This window comes from Periophthalmus magnuspinnatus, chromosome 22 (assembly GCF_009829125.3).
Source record: "Periophthalmus magnuspinnatus isolate fPerMag1 chromosome 22, fPerMag1.2.pri, whole genome shotgun sequence".
Taxonomy (NCBI): domain Eukaryota; kingdom Metazoa; phylum Chordata; class Actinopteri; order Gobiiformes; family Gobiidae; genus Periophthalmus; species Periophthalmus magnuspinnatus.
The window spans coordinates 25,723,780-25,745,023 of record NC_047147.1 but is presented as its reverse complement, the minus strand read 5'-3'; the positions used below and the strand labels follow the sequence as shown (position 1 = coordinate 25,745,023).

Here is a 21,244-nt window from a genome sequence, read left to right as displayed (position 1 = left end):
GTGTGTTTAAAAATGATTCCAATAGGATGAATACATTTGGGTTCAGAGTACAGAGACAGTATTTCCATAGAGAGGAGGGTCACATGGTCAGCTGATCCTTCCCTGAGTTTTATAGTGAGCTGAAGACTGCAGGACTCACATGTGTCAGTGAACGCACCATGGCTCTGGGCTGCACCATCCTCATCTGGACACTGGCCTGCTGCTGCTTCACAGGTTCCACTCTCAGTGACATTGAACACAACACACTGCCTTTTCTCTCTGTGTTTCTTCTGATAAATGTATATTGTTTTTTACAGGATGCAGTGGTCAGGTCACAGTCACTCAGCCTCCAGTCCAGACGTTTACTCCAGGATCCACAGTCACTCTCACATGTAAAACTAACATGGATGTTTATAGATATAGTGGTGGGGAGTTGGGTATGCACTGGTATCAGCAGAAACCTGGTCAGTCTCCAAAGCTCTGGATATATTGGGCAAATCGACATACCTCAGAAACTCCATCTCGGTTCAGTGGCAGTGGGAGCGGCAGAGACTTCTCTTTGACCATCACTGGAGCTCAGGCTGAAGATGCAGCAGTTTATTATTGTCAGAGTTTTCATAGCCCCAATGTGTTCACACAGTGATTTATGGTCGTACAAAAACCTCCCTCAGTGAGTCCTTCAGAGTGAGACCAGAGCAGGAAACAACTGCAGCTGCTCAAGAGGAACAGACATCACTGATCTGTGTGGAGTTACACCAAACATTCACCTCGACAGTATTTTATTTTTTAATCTCTCTATAGTCCTTATAACAATTAATGTGTTATAAAACTCTAATTATCATGCAAGTCCCAAATTCATAATCCCTTTCACAAGAAAACAAAAAAGATCAGTCACCACATCTCCCTGAACTTATCAAGTGACTCTAGAGATTCCAGTTTTAAGATCTTTTTGTAAATCGTTCCAAGACCATGGAGCTGAGTCAGAAAAGGCTGATTTTTCCAGCTCTGTGAGGCATCGAGACACATTGAAAAATATTTAGGAGGAGAAGTGATTTAGGATATATATTATTTACCAAGACTTATACAATTCTTCATAATTCACTTATTAATCTACTGCAACTATGAAATATGAAATGTATAGGCTCCAGTCATATATACAAATGTGCTGACATAAGTTTATGGGCTCCTTGTTATAATATCTGATTTCTCCTCATAGTTTAATAGCACCTGCTCTGTGAGGGATCAAATCTGGAATACCAAGTCATGATGTAAATATGATTTCATTTTGATTAGATCATTTTGAATTCAATAATTGTAAGTCACAAATCTTAACTCTAATGTATTGTAGACTTTCATATGAAAATAAGCAGAGACATCACATTTCATACGGCTCATAGGACAAAAGACAGACCACTTCTTATCATGTAACACAATTCATGTAAGAAGTAAATGTCCTTTATGTTGAAAGACAAAATTTGGTAGTATTTTAAAACATCGTTGGTGAGTTCCAGCGTCCTGTTATATATAACACTTTGAGGACTTTATGGCAACGGTCAAATACACAACTCTTTTTTTTTACTGTACAAAAACATGAACTTAAAAAATGAATATTTAATTACACAATATATTTTATAGTCTGTGCTCTGCTAAATGTAGATTTATAATTCCCAACTTTAAAAAGAAAAAAACAAACAACAAACAGCAACAAAATAAAACAAGAAAAACATAACATAACATCCTAAAGCAGGGGTGGCGAACAAGTTAGGTACAAAGAGCCAAAATTTTCAACTGTAACACTCAAAGAGCCACACGACGCACTGACCTGCCAAGACAGACACACACACACATACACAATTACAACCATATTACTTCCCATAAAACACTCCTCTCCTTACAAAACAGCAAGAATTGTACCTCTGTTCATTTCAAGATAAGTGTCCACCCTCAACACACACATCAAATGCAGCTTAGCCAGAGTTAACACAGCACCTACCCAGAGGTCAGATACCCCCCACATACACACACACACCCCCACACACACACACCCCCCCACACACACACACCCCACACACACACACACACCAACACACACACACACAGGCATCTCTTCCTCTCTCTCTTTCTCTCACTCTGTCAAACACACACACACACACATTTTCTCTTTATCTTCATCTCTGTCTCTCTCTGACACACACAACTACTGAACACACTTCAGAAACACATGTAGGGCCTGTATAATGTAAACTGATGGAATATTTTTAGTTTATTTTTAAAATTATTTTAAGCTATTTATATATTATCTTGTTTTATTGTATGTACCATTATCCTTCTGTTCTTTAACTGTGCGGTGCAATACTGGAATTTCCCCACTGTGGGACTAATAAAGGCTTATCTTATCTTATCTTATCTTATTAAAATATTAACACAAGCATAAGTCAGGTGTTATTTCCAAACTACACCACAGATTTTCTTACCTTGTTGGAGCGATGGGATGATAATCTCAGTGGGATTTTTTTATTATCTGGAGCCAAGGTTTCAATTACATCAAAACACTGTTTTAAAAACTCTCCTTCGTTGTACGTTTTTTTTTTTACCACGGGCAATCTTCCAGGCCACTTTACAGGATGTAAGTGTCACAGTTTCTCCATGCTTGTTCCATTGCTGAAACATTTGAGACTGTGTTTTTACCTGTTTTTTCAAGGTGCTCAGTTTGTGCTTGTGTAGTTCAGATCCTTGTCCATGAGCCTGGAGAGGCTAAAATGACGCTGAAGATTTGAAGCCTTGAAATGTGATATTGTAGTATTGCAGATTAAACAGAGTGATGTGCCATTCTGTTCAATAAAAAAGTAAGCATCTTCCCATTCTTCCAGAAATGAGCTGTGTTCATCCTCATATTTTCGTTTAGTTTAGCATTTTGACATTTTGACTCGAGGCTAACAGTCGCACGCGCATCAAATGTTTACTTATTTTCCCGCCATTAGACGTGACCCGCAGATGACCCGCGGTCACGTGTCAGACGCAGCGTAAAAAAAAGGTGATAAATCAGTTTTTATATATTGTTTATTATTTGTATTAATAAGCCCTGGTGGATTTGAATGTGTTTTAAGAGAGAAAAAAATAAGTGAAACATGATCCAATGCAAAGAGCCGCAGTATATAGAAAATATTATAAGAGGCAAAGAGCCGCATTCCTATTGGCAGAGAGCCGCATGCGGCTCGAGAGCCGCGTGTTCGCCACCCCTGCAATAGACGCTACGTCCTGTATGAATGTGGTGTGTGAATGTTGGAGTCAGTCAGAGGGGCTGATGGTGCAAATTGGCAGCCTCACTTTCGTGGATTTATCCCAGGGCAGCTGTGGCTATGGAAGTGTCAAGTATGAAGTGAATGAATAATAAAATGTAAAACACTTTGGGTGATTTGAAAGATGCTATAAAAATCCAATGTTTTATAAAAGTACACTAATATCAGGGTTCAAAATTAATGAGCCTGTGAAATAATGAAATTAGTTAACATATTCTGAGATCAACAAATTTTATGTCAACATATTTATGGCAACATGCTTGGTCCCTTTTGAAAGTATACAGTGCAAAGGCAGCATTTCCCTATACAAAAGTCACATGATAATAGATAGTAGATCTACGCAAAAAGTGTGACCAAAGTTAAACCAACCTCCCCTAAACTAAAATAAATATTAATATACTTGAGAAAATAGCTTGTAATAAACAGTGCATTAAAATGGCACTACAGTGATAAAAAGTACATCTTTGTGTTGTGGCTCCCTCTAGTGCTTGTTTAGTTGCATTTCTCTCATCTAAAAGTAGAAGTATGCTAATGTAGCTCAACAGTTTTTTTTAAGCAGACCTATTCTGCAAAATGGACTTTTTAGAGCTTTTAGCCATGTTACAGTTGTTTGCCCTGACCAGGGGTTGGGACCTCAAAGCTCCACAGGGGATAATCACAACATTCTATAACATCTTTATTAGATGTAAAACTATTCAATATTTGGTTGAAGACAGATGTTGAAAATGTAGCTTTACTTCCACAGTATTATGTCCGAGCTTTCCCCCCAAAGAAAGAAAACACAAAGAGTCTTCCTCATCACTGAAATATCAACAATGGAGAATAAACTGGGAAATTACATTGATTTATTTTGAATAGCACTTTTCATGGTTTCTAAAAATAGTCCTACAGGGCTGCATCTGGATTAAGGTACAGCACTTCAGAACCAAGCGCTGCTGTTGGGGTAGATACTCAGAGAGGTTGCCAGAGGGGACAATTTCATCCCTTTTCCAAAACCTGGAAAGCCCTGTTTTTCTGTAGTTTTTACCAATAGCTGTTAGCATTAGCCTGCAAAAAACACTAATCATGAACAGTCCAGAGGGTCGACCAACCCATCAACCACATTTACGTGAGGTCAAAGCCTCGCTAAAAGTTACTGTTGAGTGCGTGAACCTTAAGGTATTTTATTTTAGATCACAATTAGCCTAAAACAAGCATCTGAGCTAATGGCTATCAATTGACATTCCCTGGTGAGGAGAAATATCATGAAATAAACATTTGAGAAACTCTATTATGGAGAATGACTTTAACATTCATTTGTATGTGAGCCCTCGTCACGCATCCACTGACACGACTCAAAATGACATTTGCCACTATCCATCCCTGAATAAAACTTTATTTTCATTGCAAGACATACCCTTCACCTCATGTCACATTTTTACTTTGTCTGTGACATTCTGGCCATTGCTTGAGTTCTGGCAGAATAGTAATTAGCAGGATTACTAATAAACAAAGCTCCTGGTACATCCTCCTCAGACTCTAGACCGCTGCCTCGTCACAAACAGCAGGACTGTGGGCAACGCACATGGACAGTGGTTCATATGGGGTTGGATATTTCTTTATTTTACAACCTTCATAAGTTTACAAGCAAATGAGGTTTTGGAGCTCTGTGTACCGCTGCTCCTGATGTGTACGAGTCGACCGTGAGATTGAACGCAGTGATAAACATTTTATACACTGCAGCTTGTAGCTACAACATGACATTGTTCCACTGCGGCCTCTTAAACACTGAATGTGATGAGAACATTTTGTCTGTCATGGAGAACTGAAATTTGACACACACATTCTCCAAATCATACAACGAGAAAGCTACAAGGAGCTGGCTCTAAAGGAAGTAAATAGGGACTACAGAGGAAGCAAAAAGGTGTAAATAAAAATGAGTAGTACGCAGTTGTGTCTTTTCACCCTCTGTGATGTATTTAGTGTAGCCACTGTTAGCTATTAGCCCTGTGGATATATAAACCAACCTTGTGTTTCTTCAGACTCAGCCACGGCTCTGGTCTGAACAGCCTCTCCAAGTCTGTCAATGGGGAATAGCAACTGTGATTCCTTTTGAAGTATTTATTAAAACCATTCTGATAATCAATAGCTGAAGCATAAAATCATGAATTGAATGAACCTTCTGTACCTTGGCAAACACCTCCACAGTGTTCAGTATAATTGTTTGGATAAATGTTTCAGTTTCCGTGAGTAAAGCCTCCACCTCTTCAGAGATGTCCTGGACCTCCTGGGGACATCGTCTGAACTTTGTCTTTGTGAGGTACTCCCTGTGACAAAACATCATTTCAACATAGTTTAGTTTGTTTGTTTTTACAACAGATTCAACTAAAGCTATTTTCCATCTGCAATCCCCGGGCAGGTTAACAAATACAATTCAAATACATCCACATATCCATCCATCCATAGTCAAAGCAGTCATTTCCCCACTCTTTTATTTAAAAACATCACACTGACTCTACATTTAACATTTAAAATGACTCAAGTACTACATCAGAAATGACCCTAGGCTTACAATACAATTCACCATCAGAGCATCAGAAGGCAGCGAACTCATGTTGTTCTCACTTGAGTTCTTTGCAGATTTGCAGGGTCCTGAAAAACTGCAGCATTTGTTCTTCAGCCATTTTCTTCTTCTGCAGCGTTTCTAACCCCTTGAACCACTGCTGTGTGTAACTGCAAAGAAAAGCACTCAAAGATAATGCTGCTACTATAAAAATACAAAAATAAAAATATAATATATTATGGCGTGTTTCTGAAATTTGTCGGTGCAGAACGTTTCATCGACATTGTGGGTTTTGTTGGGGAGAAAACTTGCAAACATACAGCGCTTCAGAGTCACACTGAGATCCAACATTTATGTAAAATTGTCTGAACACATTCTGTACTGGACAGGAGACACGGCACGGAGGAGACTGATGGACAATGGTCTACAGTCCAACAGCCAATCAGGACGCACGACACAATGCACGTTCATACGCAATTAAAAAAAAAAAAATCCACAAACCAGCGAGATTGCGAAAGGTGAACCGCAATATAGTGAGGGACCACTGCATACACATCATATTTTAATTTGTTGGTCTTGAATGGCTTTAAAATGATTTTTCACCATGTGTTCGCAAAATGGATTGACTTTGGGACCCAGAGTCATAAAGCTGTAACAACAAAACAAACACCACATACTCGATAATGTAGCCTATTATTATTATTATTATTATTATTATTATTAAACCATGCGTCCCAGATAAAATGGCCCTGACCTGTGGGGCACCCCAGGCGTCCATCCTGGGATCCCCTTTTTTTTCAACACAGCAATAATGTGTCCTACCACAACTGTGCAGATGACACTCAGATCTATGTCTCACAGCATCAGGTGAATATGGACCAGTGGATTCACTCACTGCATCAACAGATCAGTGTGTGGAGGAAAAACAACTTTCTCCAGATAAACTCAGACAAGACTCAAGTCAGAGTCTTTGGTCCACAGAAACAAAGAGAAAGTGTCAGCAGTCACCTCCAGTCTCTCTCTCTAAAACCTTCAAATCAGGCTAGAAATTTAGAGGTAAAAATGGACTCAGACTTGAACTTTAACAGCCACATCAAATCAGTAACATCTGCAGCTTTTTACCACCTAAAAAACATTGCAAAAATCAAAGGTAAACTGTCAAAATCAGACTTGTAGAGACTTATCCTGCATTTGTGTCCAGTAGATTAGACGACTGTAACGTCCTGCTCACTGGACTCTCCAAACGAGCCTTAAGACAGAACAGAACATCCAGAACATCCAGAACATCCAGAACATCCAGAACATCCAGAACATCCAGAACATCCAGAACACTGCTGCTCAGGTCAGGACTAGAACCAGGAAGTACTTCACACATGTGTCCTGTGGCTCAGGTCTCTGGCTCCTGTGGCTCAGAGAATAGATCTTAAAGCATGAACCAGAGTCAGAACTAAACATGGGGAATCAGTGTTTCAGTTTTCTGCAGCTAAAACCTGGAACATTCTTCCTGAAGATGTGAAACAGGCCTCTACTTTGACAATGTTTAAATCCAGGCTCAAAACAGTTCTGTTTATCTGTGCATACTGTTTTATTCTGCACTTTTCTGTTTTATTATTAATTTTATGATGATTATTTATGTTTTGATTTGTTTGTATTGCAATTTTGATGTTTTTTTCTTATACCTCTTATACCTATAATACCTTGAAAACTTGATAGACATGCATTCTTATTTCTGAGAGGCTTTGGGGTCGTGTCTCTACAGGTTACTGTGATGTGGAAAATCAACTCATCTCTATGAAGAAAAGTTCAGTGCACCTTTAACCAACCAAAACAATCTTCAGGTCTCATACTTTTGCTTAATATTGCAATATCAGTTCACTCTCTGCATTTGACACATTTCCAGATCTGAGCTGCAGTTTGGAATATTTAACCTCATGTTTTTTGGGGGGTTTTTTGTTTTGTTTTTTGTTTTTTTTTGGTTTTTTTTGGTTGTTGTTTTTTTAGAGATTTTATTGTGAAAGATCATGTTTTATTAGCAGATACAATTAAACATTTGTCAATTTTTTACAACACATAAATATTCAGATTTCTTTAGGGCTGGGTGGGCTATTTCCATGTCACCTCCTCTCCAGGCTTCAGTTCCCTTCTGAAGAGCAGACTTTTGTTTCTGAAGGCTGTGAGTTTCTCATCCTGTTTTCTGTCCAGGTACATGCCAATCACAAAACCCAGGGGCACCAGGATCTGCATCCAGTTATTTTTAACGAGTGCTGCAAGGTTTGTCATCTTTCCTTATTTTTATCCAATATTTACGCAAAAGCCGTGGCCTCCAGCTCCTCGTTTGCTAGGCAGAGGACACACTAACCTCATGTTTTTTGACTGATGGTAAACCAGAATACCCAGAAGAAGACTACAGACACAGGGAGAGTGCTATCCAGAATTTTTGAGAACCATTGAGATTTAGGAATATTGTTTTTCTTTTTCTTTTTTTTGTCATTATAAAACTTCAATTACAAAAGTAAAACAACAGCAAATTATTTGGATAATAACTAAGTTTTATTGAGGCAAACCAACACAAAATGTTTGATAAATATAGTGCAAAAGAAGTTAAAACGTGATGAGGAAAGTCCTACAAACAGACATTCATTCAGGTCAGACAGGGTCAGCTGATGCTGTTTTGAGTTTTTTTTCTATTTCCAACAAGATTCCCAAAACAACATATTTTCCCTGTTTATTTCAAAAGATAAACATGCAAAAGAAATAGCAATCCATCCATCCATCCATTTTCTTCCGCTTATCCGGGGCCGGGTCGCGGGGGCAGCAGTCTAAGCAGGGACTCCCAGACTTCCCTCACCCCGGACACGTCCTCCAGCTCCTCCGGTGGGACCCCAAGGCGTTCCCAGGCCAGCCGAGAGACATAGTCCCTCCAGCGTGTCCTGGGTCTTCCCCGGGGCCTCCTCCCGGTGGGACATGCCCAGAACACCTCCCTAGGGAGGCGTCCAGGAGGCATCCTGAGCAGATGCCCGAGCCACCTCAGCTGGTTCCTCTCAACGTGTAGGAGCAGCGGCTCTACTCCGAGCTCCTCCCGTGTGACCGAGCTCCTCACCCTATCCCTAAGGGTGCGCCCGGCCACTCTGCGGAGGAAGCCCATTTCAGCCGCTTGTATCCGCGATCTTGTCCTTTCGGTCATTACCCAAAGCTCATGACCATAGGTGAGGGTAGGAACGTAGAAGAAATAGCAAAACCTGATCAAATTCCCTTAAAAACCTTAAAAGACGGAATGTGCTTGGTAAAGTGGTACAGCATAAAATAATAAATAATAAATACAAAAGTGTAAAAAGTAAAAAGCATGCATGGAATAAGGTGTTAGAAAGTAAACAAACTTAAATATATATACAAAATATACAGTGTACAACAGGCCATTAAAGCCACAGTAGGTCACTTTTTAGCCATAAAATAATTTAATTAAATAAAAGCATGTTTGTATGGCTTGCATCTCCACAAACCCGACTGTTACTTGGCTATAATCTAAAACACATTCATCCATTGTATTTCCATGGAATCATGCAGGTGACATGCCACCTCCAAAAAGTTACACATTGTACCTTTTAAGTATTACATGTTTTTATAGAATTCAAGCTTCAACACAACAAAATATAATCTGCAGTGTGTCGCCCTCTAGTGTTTGTTCAGTCACACTACATACAGTTACAGTTACAGTGATAGTGTTAGACAAAACCGGGCAGGATCAGGAACGGAAAATATTATAAATAATTCATATTCATGGTAAACAACTTGTATCATGACATTTTGAGATTGTCTTGTGGAGTTTGGTTGTGTAAATCCTTTGGTCCTTTATCCAATGCAGCATCTGGAGGGCAGAGGGGAGTCTAGATCTGAGTCCAGATCTGTTAGAGAATCCAGGACCTCTCGAATTCTACTGCGGGACAAGCCTTTCCACTGGAGCAGGCCAGTCAGGAGCGATGTGTCCAGTGTAAGACTAAAGACAAACAGAGATCAGGAGTCGAACCCACAACCTCCTCACTGAGAGGAGGAGACAGGATAACCACTCTGCCACACATTTCTTACCCATTCTCCTTGCATTTTTGCAGCAGATCCCCAGTTGATATTTTGATAGAGTCTATGTCTTCTGTCTTTAACACATCACTGACAAAATGTAATGAAATGTTCCACTCTTTCACTCCAGGGCACTGTCAAAACAACAGAATTTGAATCAGAATCACAAATCAGGAACTTACTTTGGTGGAGAAGTGCAACATAAAACACATTTTTATATTGTGCTTTTCCACTTTCAAAGCTCAAAACGCTTTACATCAAGGAACCACTCACTCATTCACACACACATTCATACACCAGTGCACATAGACACTGGGAGCGAGGTGGGTTGCCCAAGGACACAATGACGGAAGCGGGAATCACACCGGCAAACTGTGGCTCAGTGGATCGGACAACTCTACCAGTGATGTTTATGTCAGAGCGGGATTCGAACTGCTCACCACGACCAACTGAGCTACTGTCTCTCCATTCACAAAATATACAAAATGGGCACAACAATTTAAAAAAAAATCAAATAGAAAAATAGAATCAAATGTGTTACCAGGTTGTGAATGAGTTCATGAATGAGCTGCGTGTCGTCGGTCACAGAGGCGTCCATGTTTGGGCTCCATCTCCTCCTCAGTTTGTGCAGAGTGAGGCAGGTCATGTGTTTAATGTACAGAGACACGATGAGCCCGTAGCACCGAGACATCACAGCCTGGACACAGCCGTGGAAAAGAACGGGATTACACAAGAATTCCATTTGTGATTTGTGTTTTAATAATAATAAAATACACATATTAAAGGTGTCCAGAAGAATTGACCGAGAGACTGAAATCTGAGCAGATAAACGAATACAAGAATCACATTTCAGAACATGTTTGTACAGATCTAAACTGCGGGATTAGACGCGTTGATACAGAATTAAACAGGAGATTTTGTTGATTGTGGAGGAAATGATGGTACTTCAAAAACTGCAGCCTTTGAAATTTGCTAACTGTGTGATGAGCATCTTATTCCGTGTATTTGTTATATTTAAGTTTTGCAGGAGAACTATTTTTACTTTGTCGAGACGGAGGGTCGCCCTGGGACACCAAATATTGATATACTGACGCTGGCTGAGGTGTTGGAAAATATAAAAAAAACCAAAAAAAAAACACCTATCTTAAAAAAATCTCTTTTTTTTTCTCAATTTTGGAAACGCATAATTTATATTTTAGTTTATGTGCACAATAATTTAATTTTAGATCCGTTCAAGCTCGAGTGGAGCAAAAATTGTGACACTGAGATCAAATAATATAAAGGCAATGCATTAAAAAAAATAAAAATAAAAAAAGGTATTGTGTCTGATCAAAATTACGATACTTGACATAGTTTTACTTGGTATCGTATTGAAATAAAAATCACTGATATTGTCCATCACTTTATCCAACTGCTCATTTGCTGTGAGTGTTGGTGACTCCGCCCGTCTCTTATTGGCCAGTGACTGTTTGATTTTCTAACTTTCTGTTGGTTAAATCAACCATTTGGTGAATCTCTGCGAGGCGACTGCTGTTGTGATGATGGGATGTACAAAAAAAAACACTGAAGTGAATTTGAACTGAATGGACTTAAGCTGACCTCATGTTCCTTCAAACACAGCCACGGCTCCACTCTGAAAAACCTCTCCAGTTCAGTGATGAGGATTTTGTTTGTGGGATTAGACCTGAAGTACTTTTCCAAAGCTCTCTGGAACAAATCAAGATGATGTTTGATTACATTTTAGAAACATAAATCTTGTACCATGTGTATCACAAAATGGGGACAGGAGGCAGTGTTTCTATACTGTCCATTCTCCCACTGTATTTATCCAGGATGGGAGGGCATCTGACACACAGGGATAGAAGAGCATGGGAGGGCATCTGACACACAGGGATAGAAGGTCTTACCTCAGTGAAGATCGTCAAATCTTTGAGAAGTATTTCCACAGTAAACGTTTCAATTTCTTCGAGCAATAACACAGTTTCTTTCACACTCTGCTCCCTGTTGTATTTGGTTTGGACGTGTTTCCTGAAAAGAAATTTGTCCAAATTCAACATTCAGATAATGAATTAGTGAAATGTTAAATCTTTTTTTTAATTCACTCACTTGATTTCTTTGCAGGTTTTCAGACATTTTAAAAATGTGACCAACTCCAGTTCAGACCATTTCGTTTTGCTCAGAATCTCAAACCACTGTGTCTTGTATCTACAAAAGAAAAACAAAAACACAAAAGCATTAGTCTAAATACACTCTTTGTCTCCCGGAACAAACTGAAGATCAAAGTTTGATCATCTTTGAAATGTTGCATTTGTAACTGTGTTACAGAGATGAATTCTCTCAGAACTGCCCTGATGCTGTGGGGGGTGGTCATTCTTGTCATTATTCAAGCCTGTGTGTAATGTAGTGTGAGTGTTGGGGGTTGTCTGAGGGGTGGATGGCACAGATTGGCAGCCTCACTTCTGTCAGTCTGCCCCAGGGCAGCTGTGGCTACAGAAGAAGCTTAGCACCAGAGTAACAGAGAGAGTGAACAATGACTACAGTGAGAGGCTTGTCACGCACAATATTCAGTAACAGCTCTTTCCTTAAAGATGAACTATGTAACTTTTCTGATGGAGGGTATGCCACTTGCTCGTCTCCATGGAGATGCTATTGCATTATTGAAATGTTCCATGGTACAGTACCATTGGTGCCACCTACAATAGTTGGTGGAATGACATTAGAATAATCTAGCCAGCATTTATTCAATGACAACTTTTATTCTTCAAAAATACTTTGAAAAACATCCATATTTCTTACAGTGAGTAGGGTCAGCTCTCCACAGATCTGACCTGAACTATATATATATAAGGTTAAGGTTGATTCCTCATGAGGGAAATCCATTCTCTATATTTGAGCAGCCAGTGCCTGTGTGGCGGCCTGTCAGGACCAGTGGGACCAGATCTTGAGCTGGTCTTGTTCAGGACGAGCTCAGCTGGAGGAAACCCACCAGACACAGAGAGAACATGCAAACACAAAGGTATTGAACCCCAAACCTGTTTGTTGTGAAGCATGAGCCACTCAGCCACTGTGCTGCAGTATGTTGTCATGCAGTGGCAAAAACCAGGCATCTAATACTCAGGCGCTTTTTCAGGTTTGTAAGTGAAATGAGGCACCTGTGTATGATTTACCTTTTTGTGAATGAGTGCAGCAGGCGCAGACACAGATGAGACAGTTTCAGAGAGAGGGACGAGCTGAAGGTCTGAGCCACAGAGGGAGCCGCCTCAATGCGCTGGACACAACACAATACAGACACAATTTAATACGGAGCACTAAGACACTAACACCCATGACTGAAGATATACACCAGCAGACAGAGAGGACAGTGACGCTTTAGAGTGTGACAAGGAAAGAAATGTATTAATCAAATGTGATTAAATATGATTAAATTAAATTAACGGCTGTGTTACCTGTATCACATCCATATAGGTGCTGCTGTAGTCCTCCTCGCTCTCACATGGCTCGAGGTCATTATGCAGAGTCATTTGAAGCTGACGCTCAACCTCCATCTACAAAGAAAGACAAGTTTTTATTATAAACATTTAAAGATGTGCCACATGAGACTGAATGTGTGAATTATACTGTACTGCACCTCCAGCAGGTGCATGAGCCTCTCCTGAGCCTCTTGGACCCAGTCGCTCAGAAGAACCAGGTCCAAGTCCCGGGTCTGGTTCTGGTTTAGGTCCGGGTGAAAGAACAGGTCTGGACTGAAAAAATAAAAAAACTTCTATTACTTCTTCTTTATTTAAACAGGAATCACTCTGTGAGTAGTGGTTTTCAACCTTTTTTAGTCATGACCCCATAATAACAAACACTGGCAATCGTGACACAAAGACTGACTAAGGTTAAAGTAAAAATATGCTTATTTGATTTTAGTTTGAGGACTATAAATGCATTTGGTAGGTCAACCAATAGGAATCTACATTTACCACTGCAGGGGGTCAAGCCTTGTTTAAGACTATTGCAAATATTTTCAATTTTTCCCCATAACATCTGGGAAACCAGAGCCCCCACTACACAGACACAGGCAGAATGTGCAACCTCCACAAAAAGGCCCTACACCGGGGAGTCTGACATGAGACCTTCTTGCTGTGAGGGTAAAGCACCACCCACTGAACCACTGTATCGCATGAAAAGGAAAAAGCAGTACCTGAGGTACTTTGTGAGTGCCCACCGGAGCAGTTGAAGGCAGGCCCCAGTGGTGCAGGTCTGTGGCAGTAGTTTATTCATGTGTGAGACCAGAGCGTGATGATACTTCTGTGTCAGATTTCCCATCAGCCCCCAGTGCTCGAGCTCAGGGCCCAGTCTGCGCAGCTCCTGTAGCACAACAGTCTGCAGGTCCTGGAGGTGACACTGCAGCTTTGTATCCAGCTCTGAGGGCATCTGTGGAAGGTGAGCGCGCACAGACTCTTCAATCAGGAACTCAATCAGATTCAAGTCCAGACCTGAGTCCAGACCAGGGCTGTGGACCACAGAAATACAAGGACTAATCTGTAGGATCGCACATAGAGTCTCCTGATCCAGGGACTGAGGACCTGACTGGTCTTTGGTCTGGTCTCTGGTCCAGTCTTCATTTCTGGAGTTGATGGAGTTTTCAAACAATGGATTTCCCAAGTGCAGAGAGTGTCCTGAAACAGAGTGAATATAACTGTCACGTGTAAATGCATTTATATGTTGATACATCGTCCTGTCCTGTCCAGCAGGAGGGAGATCTGTGTTATGGAATCAGCTCCTGCCCATGTTAAAAAGGCCGTCACAGTCTCTACATTTAAGACCAGGCTTAAAACCTTCCTTTTTGACTTAGCTTATGGCCAGGCCAGTTAAGAGCAGAAATATAGTTTGCAGTTTTAGTTAAGCTGTGTAGGAGTAGCTATGCTGGGGGAAGTATGGTAACCTGAGCACTATCCTCTGTTTCCTCATATTTTCCCTGGCGTTCGTTCATTGCTATTCACATATTGTTCCCTGTCTCACTCCTCTCTGGGGAGTGCAACTGTTTCAGATGCCTGGCCGCATCAGATTTTTACTGATCATGTAATGCACCCACTACATCATGAAAACAAAGCAGCAGCCTCACTCATGTTTCTTAAAGGTCTTATATTACTCAAAATTGGCTCATGTGATGTTTAAGTCGTGTTATAACACTGTTATCAAAAACAGACCTGGACTTGTGTTTTGTTTCATTCACACATGTTTGAGTAACACTTTGTTATTAGTCTGTTAAAATCTCCAAAGCTCAAAATGCTCGTGATGTCACAAACTAGTAGTTTTCAAGTTAACAGCTCCTTTTACCTCTTGTTTAGGAGAGATTAGAAATTTCATGGCCGAAATTATCCAAATGATTGTAGTGAAGGTGTATGGAGTTTAAAAACACAGCGGAACACTTCCTGTATCACCTCATGACATCACAAGGTGGAACAGAGTGTTTTCTGTTTGAGAGAAGAACTCAGCCTACATTTTGTGTGTGTGTGGGTGTGTGTGTGTTAAACATGTGTGAATGAAACAAAACACAACTCCGGGTCTGTTTGTGAGGAGAAAACAACATTAGAACATAGATCAGAATATAGTAATATGGGCCGTTTAAAAGTGCTTTGGACCATGTGTCTTAAGTAAATAAAAACATGAGCAGCTAAAGAAAGAATACTGCAGAGCCGGTTAATGATGTAATGAAATCGTGTAAACATCTGGACCAATCACAGAGCTCCACGCGCCTCGATGACATCACCATTCAAGAGCGAGAGAGAGAGAGAGAGAGAGAGAGAGAGAGAGAGAGAGAGAGAGAGAGAGAGAGAGAGAGAGAGAGAGAGACAAGGAATCCCTCTTCAGTGACATGTGCAGAACATTCAAACTGCTGCATCAGACTCAGAGCACACTTACATTCATTTAAAAGTAGACTATGAAGGATTTTACTTATAAACGTGACCTCATTTTGTCTTAAGATTTCAAGATGGCCCAGATCCAACATTGAACAGCCAGAGTTTCACAGCAGTTGGTGGGTTTAGACCCCAAAGCTGTAAGTTAACAGTTTGCACTAAAATTTCAACAACAAAAAAAATGTAGAAAATGCTATTAAAGTACCATCTGCAAAGTTTAGAAGCAAAAAAGTTGATTTGCTATTTAAATCTTTAATTTAACTCTACATTACACCGGAAAACCCCTAAAGTCCCAGTGGAGACTTGGATTGAAGAAGGGACATTCACCAAATGTTAAACTGCATTTGACAGATTCATCTATTTGATTCTTATTTCTGTCACATGCTCTTTAAGTCAATATTAAACAAGTTACGCTATTTATGCAAAAGAAAGGTACTAATACACTACACTGAATCACCTGCTAATTAAATGTTTTTACAGGTAGCTTAGTCACTGCGTCAGTCTTTTAAATAGACCGTGAGAACATAACACTCACTTAAATCTGATGAAGTTCAGTTACAACGCTGTTTTTGTGATGTGATTCCAATTTATAACTGATTCTGCATATTCAGTTACTGCTACTACTACACAATCATATACCACCACCACCACTACTATTATTGCTACTAACCCTATTGTACTGAACAGTCCAAGATGTTTGATATAAAATAAGTTAATAGTACTCACTGTCTGGAGTTTCTTGGTTGTTGTTGGTTTCTATAAGTGGAGTTTTATCTTTGTAGATTTTGCTGGACCACATCTTCTTCATTTTGAGCAGTAAACGTGGGGTAACGTGGTGCTGTCCGCTCATCTCTCCTCTGTTCACCAGGGCTGCATCTGGTCTGATCTGTTTTATATCACAGCCGACCCGGGATTTCCCCAAGGCAGGGTTTTGTTTTACTGGAGAAAGGAAAACGTGAAAGTGAAAGTGTTACAGTGACAACAACTAGAAAAGAGAGATTGAAAATTGGGATTTTGCTTTGGAATTATTATATTATATGTGTTAGATAAGGGGATGTCAGGATTGGACTTGGTTTGGTGAAAATATACCAGAGGAAATTATTTATAAAGTGGTAGTTTGAGGAAAAATTTAAAAGAAAGGTACAAAAATACAGGAAGTAGCAGTGAGTTGTAAAACAAAATTCCTCGCTCTACCTTTGTAACAAACAGATAAAGGTGCTGTTATTTGTTTAGTGTGCAAATCAAACAGGTTTTGGCCCTTTTTAACGTCATGGTTGCTAGATTAAATTTATGGTACTGCTTATGTCTTCAGTTCAGCGGCGTTAAGTTGAACACCTTTAAGGAGGGTGTCTTGCCCAAGGACACAACCTCAGTGTAATTTGAACCACCAACCTTGGCTTTATAATAATAATAATTATTATTATTATTATTATTATTATAGTTGTTGCTATTATTATTATTTAATTTTTTATACTACTACTACTACTAAAAATACTACTACTAGTACTACTACTTTCACAGTTCCGCCTAAATCTGTGTTGTGTTTGTTTACAGTGATTAGATATTTCAGCCAAATGAGAAAGTGAATGTGAAATTGAAAAGATCAATCACGAGCTTTTCATGATGTCATTCAGAGTAGAAAGTGTTTGTACAGTCAGATTGCATCAGTCACTGCTAATGCTAACAACGGTTTTATGTTACCTCAGACTTGGACTTAAGTAAATATGATATTCAACACAGCAGAGATTTGAAGTTAATAGGCTATAAGAATATGGTCCTCTGCAATAAGTTGCTTTTATGATCTAGATTCTAGAATTTCAGATGGAGGGCAGGCCCTATATAACTCTACGTAACTCTATATAACTCTGTGTAACTCTAAATAACTCTGTATAACTCTATATAACTCCAAATAACTGTAAAATTCTATCTAACTCTATATAACTCTGTGTGACTCTATATAATTCTATATAACTATGTAGCTTTATATAACTAAGTCAATGTAACTCTATGTAAATCTATGTAACTCTATAAAATTCAATATGACTATGTAACTCTATATAACTATGTAAATCTTTATAAGTCTATGTAAATCTACATAAATCTATGTAACTCTAAATAACTCTATATAACCCTCTATTTCTCTTCCAGTCTTTCTCTCACCCGCTCTCTCTCCGCTTCTCTATTTCTCTCTACCCCCTCTCTCTTTCTCTCTGTTCTTTCTCTCTTTCCCTCTCTCTTTCACACACACACCCACACACCCCCACCCCCCCCCCCCCCCCCCACACACACACACACACACACACACACACACACACACTTGTGGAGGTTTAAATTTACACCTGTGCTGAGGCTAAAGCTAAGAGCTCACAGCCCTGCTCTCATACAGCTCTCGACTAGACACAGAGGACATTAGCATTAGCACGGTTATATTTATAGGATATTAGCATTAGCATCATTATATTTATAGGGATATTAGCATTAGCACGGTTATATTTATAGGATATTAGCATTAGCATAATTATATTTATAGGGATATTAGCATTAGCATCATTATATTTATAGGGATATTAGCATTAGCATCATTATATTTATAGGATATTAGCATTAGCATCATTATACTTATGATATGTGTGAATCTGAACGATGAAGAAACAGGTGACGTTTGCTCAGGGCCGTACAGAGACGCAGCTGCAGAACCACAGGTAAGAAAACTCATATCTGTGTTTGGAATTTAAACTGATTGAGAATATTTTCCTGCACTGACATATTTTTACTGAAAAAATGCCCCTCTACATTCCCACTGAGCGGCACTAAGGCACAACTACGGGCAGCAACAACAGACAAAAAGTGTTTATTTGCTTTTTACTGTCTATTTTTGTGCTTTGAGGTATTATTATTATTATTATTTTAGCCACAGTTCAAATGTGTTTTATCTTTAAGTCTGTTTTCTACTGTTGACTTGATTTTCTTGTTTTAAAGTCAGGTACACACTAAATATTTAACAGTTGCAAACTTTTATATTTATTATTAAACTGTAGCAGCTCTGTCACATTTTACATCTGTTTTGGACTTTTACAGAAGAAAATGTCATTAGTCTCCACTGACACTCATTCTGATGTCGTGTGCATTACCTCTATTGCTTTTGTTTGGTTTTTACTTGATTTCGTGTTGTTGTGTTTGGTTAAAATGTGTGTTTTAGATGCTTAACAGTAATCCCTCTATGTCCTGCTCAGGCTAGGCTTTGTTCCAGTCTTCTGCTAATTATTATTAATGCCTGAAAACCCCCTAAATGTTGTATATAGGGAACTTTAAGGAAACTTGAGGCCTCTTTTAGAAAAGCTGCTACAGTCACAACTAAACCTGTGTTGCCAGAGACTTAACCTGCAGATAGAGACGTATACATCTTAATTTCAGTTTGTTTGTATCATCTTTTTTGTTTTTGTTGCAGGTTTTCTCTGCCAGCTGAGACCAAATTGGGTAAATTTTAAAGTTGTTGTGCTTTTTAAGATTAAGATTGAAATAAGAAGTTTAATCTGTGCTAAGTGGTTTAATTCATTTAGTTTGATTGTTGCGTCTCATGTTTAGGAAATGTTCTGAACGCTCCACTCCTCTTTAAATAAACACCAGGGTCAGACCGTAAAGTGAGAATGAGCACAGACAGAGAGAGGGAGGAGGAAGAGAGGAGGAAGAGAGGAGAGAAGAGAGGACAGAGAGAGGGAAGGAGAGGAGGAGAGAAGAGAGGACAGAGAGAGGGAAGGAGAGGAGGAGAGAAGAGAGGACAGAGAGAGGGAGGAGGGAGAGAGGAGAAGAGAAGGAGAAAGAAGAGAGGATAGAGGGAGAGAGAGGGAGAGGAGGAGAGAAGGAGGAAGGAGAGGGAGAGAAGAGAGGACAGAGAGAGGGAGGAGGGAGAGAGGAGAGAAGAGAGGACAGAGAGAGGGAAGGAGCGGAGGAGAGAAGAGAGGACAGAGAGAGGGAGAGAGGAGAGAAGAGAGGACAGAGAGAGGGAGGAGGGAGAGAGGAGAAGAGAAGGAGGAAGGAGAAAAAAGAGAGGATAGAGGGAGAGAGGGAGAGGAGGAGAGAAGGAGGAAGGAGAGGGAGAGAAGAGAGGAGGGAGAGAGGAAAAGAGAAGGAGAAAGAAGAGAGGAGAGAGTGAGAGAAAGGGAGAGAAGAGAGGACAGAGAAAGGGAGAGGGGGAGAGAAGGAGGAAGGAGAGATGGAGGGAGAGAAGGAGAAAGGAGAGGGAGAGAAGAGGACAAAGAGGGAGGGAGAGAAGGGAGAGAGAAGGAGAGGAAGAAAGGAGATAGAGAGGGAGGGAGCAGAGAGAGAGGGAGGGAGAGAGGAAAAGAGACAGAGAACGTGAGAAGAGAGAAAAAAGAGAGGAGGGTGAGAGAGAGACTGCATGTGGAAAAGTTAATGACTAAGAATATTAACTACAACTAAAGAGGAGAGAGAGAAGAGAGAAGAAAGAGAGGTGAGAGAAGTGGAAACAACAGCAGAAACATGACACCTGAACGCACCACAAGTCAAGGACAAACAAACATGAATCTGCCTCAAGTGCCTTGTTAGAGACACAAGAACATGCAGCTTAGGTTAAGGTTAAAGCTCCTGTGGACTTGTTCTATGAGGCCAAAGCTTCTCACTGTCACACAGTGTTGTACATGTGTATGGTGTTGTACATGTGTATGGTGTTGTACATGTGTATAGTGACAATAAATGCATTCTATTCTATTCTATTCTATTCTATAAAGCAGTGTCCAGATGTCCACCACTGAAACCTTTTCTACATGTGCAGCATCTATGTGAGAATACAGGTTAGCCTATTTATCCACAGATAACGCATTGGATTTATATAGTGTCTGTCAAACCCCCAAAGACGCTTTACAGTAATTACTCTTTCACTCTACACTCAGTGGTGCTAAGGAAGCCAACAGCTGCCCTGCACCAGACTTACGGAAGTGAGGCTGCTAGTCTGGGCCATAGGACCCCCAAGGCTTTAAATGTAAAAGAAGATGTTTTTTGTTTTTTTTTTGTCAGTCAAAGATGTGGAGTTTTGTCAGCAGAGACGGTACTCGACACCCAGTGACCGCAGAGCCACAGTGCACATACCTCGGTGCTTGGCCACAGCTCCATTTCTCAAGGTAAAGAAAACATATAATTTTGTGTGAGGTGAGTGAGGGGTTAGCACCTTCACAGTAAAGGACAGAGGGTCCCAACTTCACTGCTCCTCTGCTGCAGCACTCAGGCCTGACCCCGGCTCAGAGAGAGTATTTGTACAGTGTAGCATCGACCTACAGTGGAGACAGAGTAAGAGATATCATCAGTACTCACTATATGAACATACTACACCGCTGTATACGAGCAGGTACTACTACTACTACTACTACTACTACTACTACTACTCTATCTGCCCCTCTCCTCTGCATCCTCTGCTCCATCTGACCGTCTCC

The 21,244-nt window shown here is 40.1% G+C and overlaps 2 protein-coding genes, 1 long non-coding RNA gene and 1 gene segment (V, D, J or C); 2 read left to right on the top strand and 2 right to left on the bottom strand.

Annotated features, from left to right (window-relative positions):
• The first annotated feature begins 158 nt into the window (after window positions 1–158).
• On the top strand, window positions 159–622 carry LOC117390299 (Ig kappa chain V-VI region NQ2-48.2.2-like). The segment is given in 2 exon segments: window positions 159–213; window positions 297–622. Coding segments are annotated over 2 exon segments (381 nt in total).
• A 7,202-nt stretch (window positions 623–7,824) lies between these two features.
• LOC117390647 (NADH dehydrogenase [ubiquinone] 1 beta subcomplex subunit 1-like) lies at window positions 7,825–8,167 on the bottom strand. Its single transcript, XM_033988423.2, has one exon. The coding sequence runs from the start codon at window positions 8,098–8,100 to the stop codon at window positions 7,924–7,926; it is 177 nt and encodes a 58-aa protein (XP_033844314.1). The 5' UTR covers window positions 8,101–8,167; the 3' UTR covers window positions 7,825–7,923.
• A 187-nt stretch (window positions 8,168–8,354) lies between these two features.
• Window positions 8,355–18,614, bottom strand: LOC117390152 (uncharacterized). The gene is made up of 12 exons (XM_055231008.1): window positions 18,417–18,614; window positions 16,524–16,736; window positions 14,078–14,555; window positions 13,520–13,634; window positions 13,338–13,436; window positions 13,059–13,159; window positions 11,998–12,096; window positions 11,799–11,919; window positions 11,491–11,598; window positions 10,433–10,588; window positions 9,904–10,025; window positions 8,355–9,814 (listed from the first exon to the last, which is right to left on the bottom strand). The coding sequence occupies exons 1-12, from the start codon at window positions 18,511–18,513 to the stop codon at window positions 9,670–9,672; spliced, it is 1,854 nt and encodes a 617-aa protein (XP_055086983.1). The 5' UTR covers window positions 18,514–18,614; the 3' UTR covers window positions 8,355–9,669.
• LOC129457332 (uncharacterized) lies at window positions 18,434–21,052 on the top strand. Its single transcript, XR_008649198.1, has 4 exons — window positions 18,434–18,499; window positions 19,246–19,274; window positions 20,832–20,935; window positions 21,033–21,052. It is a non-coding gene; the product is annotated as an uncharacterized LOC129457332 (long non-coding RNA).
• The last annotated feature ends 192 nt before the right edge of the window (window positions 21,053–21,244 follow it).

Coding starts and splice junctions, on each gene's coding strand:
- LOC117390647 (XM_033988423.2), bottom strand. CDS start 8,100: ATGACAAACCTTGCAGCACTCGTTAAAAATAACTGGATGCAGATCCTG.
- LOC117390152 (XM_055231008.1), bottom strand. CDS start 18,513: ATGAGTTTTCTTACCTGTGGTTCTGCAGCTGCGTCTCTGTACGGCCCT. Junction 13,635..14,077: donor GCACTCACAAAGTACCTCAG/GTACTGCTTTTT, acceptor TTATTTTTTCAG/TCCAGACCTGTTCTTTCACC. Junction 10,589..11,490: donor TGTGTTTGAAGGAACATGAG/GTCAGCTTAAGT, acceptor GGCTGTGTCCAG/GCTGTGATGTCTCGGTGCTA.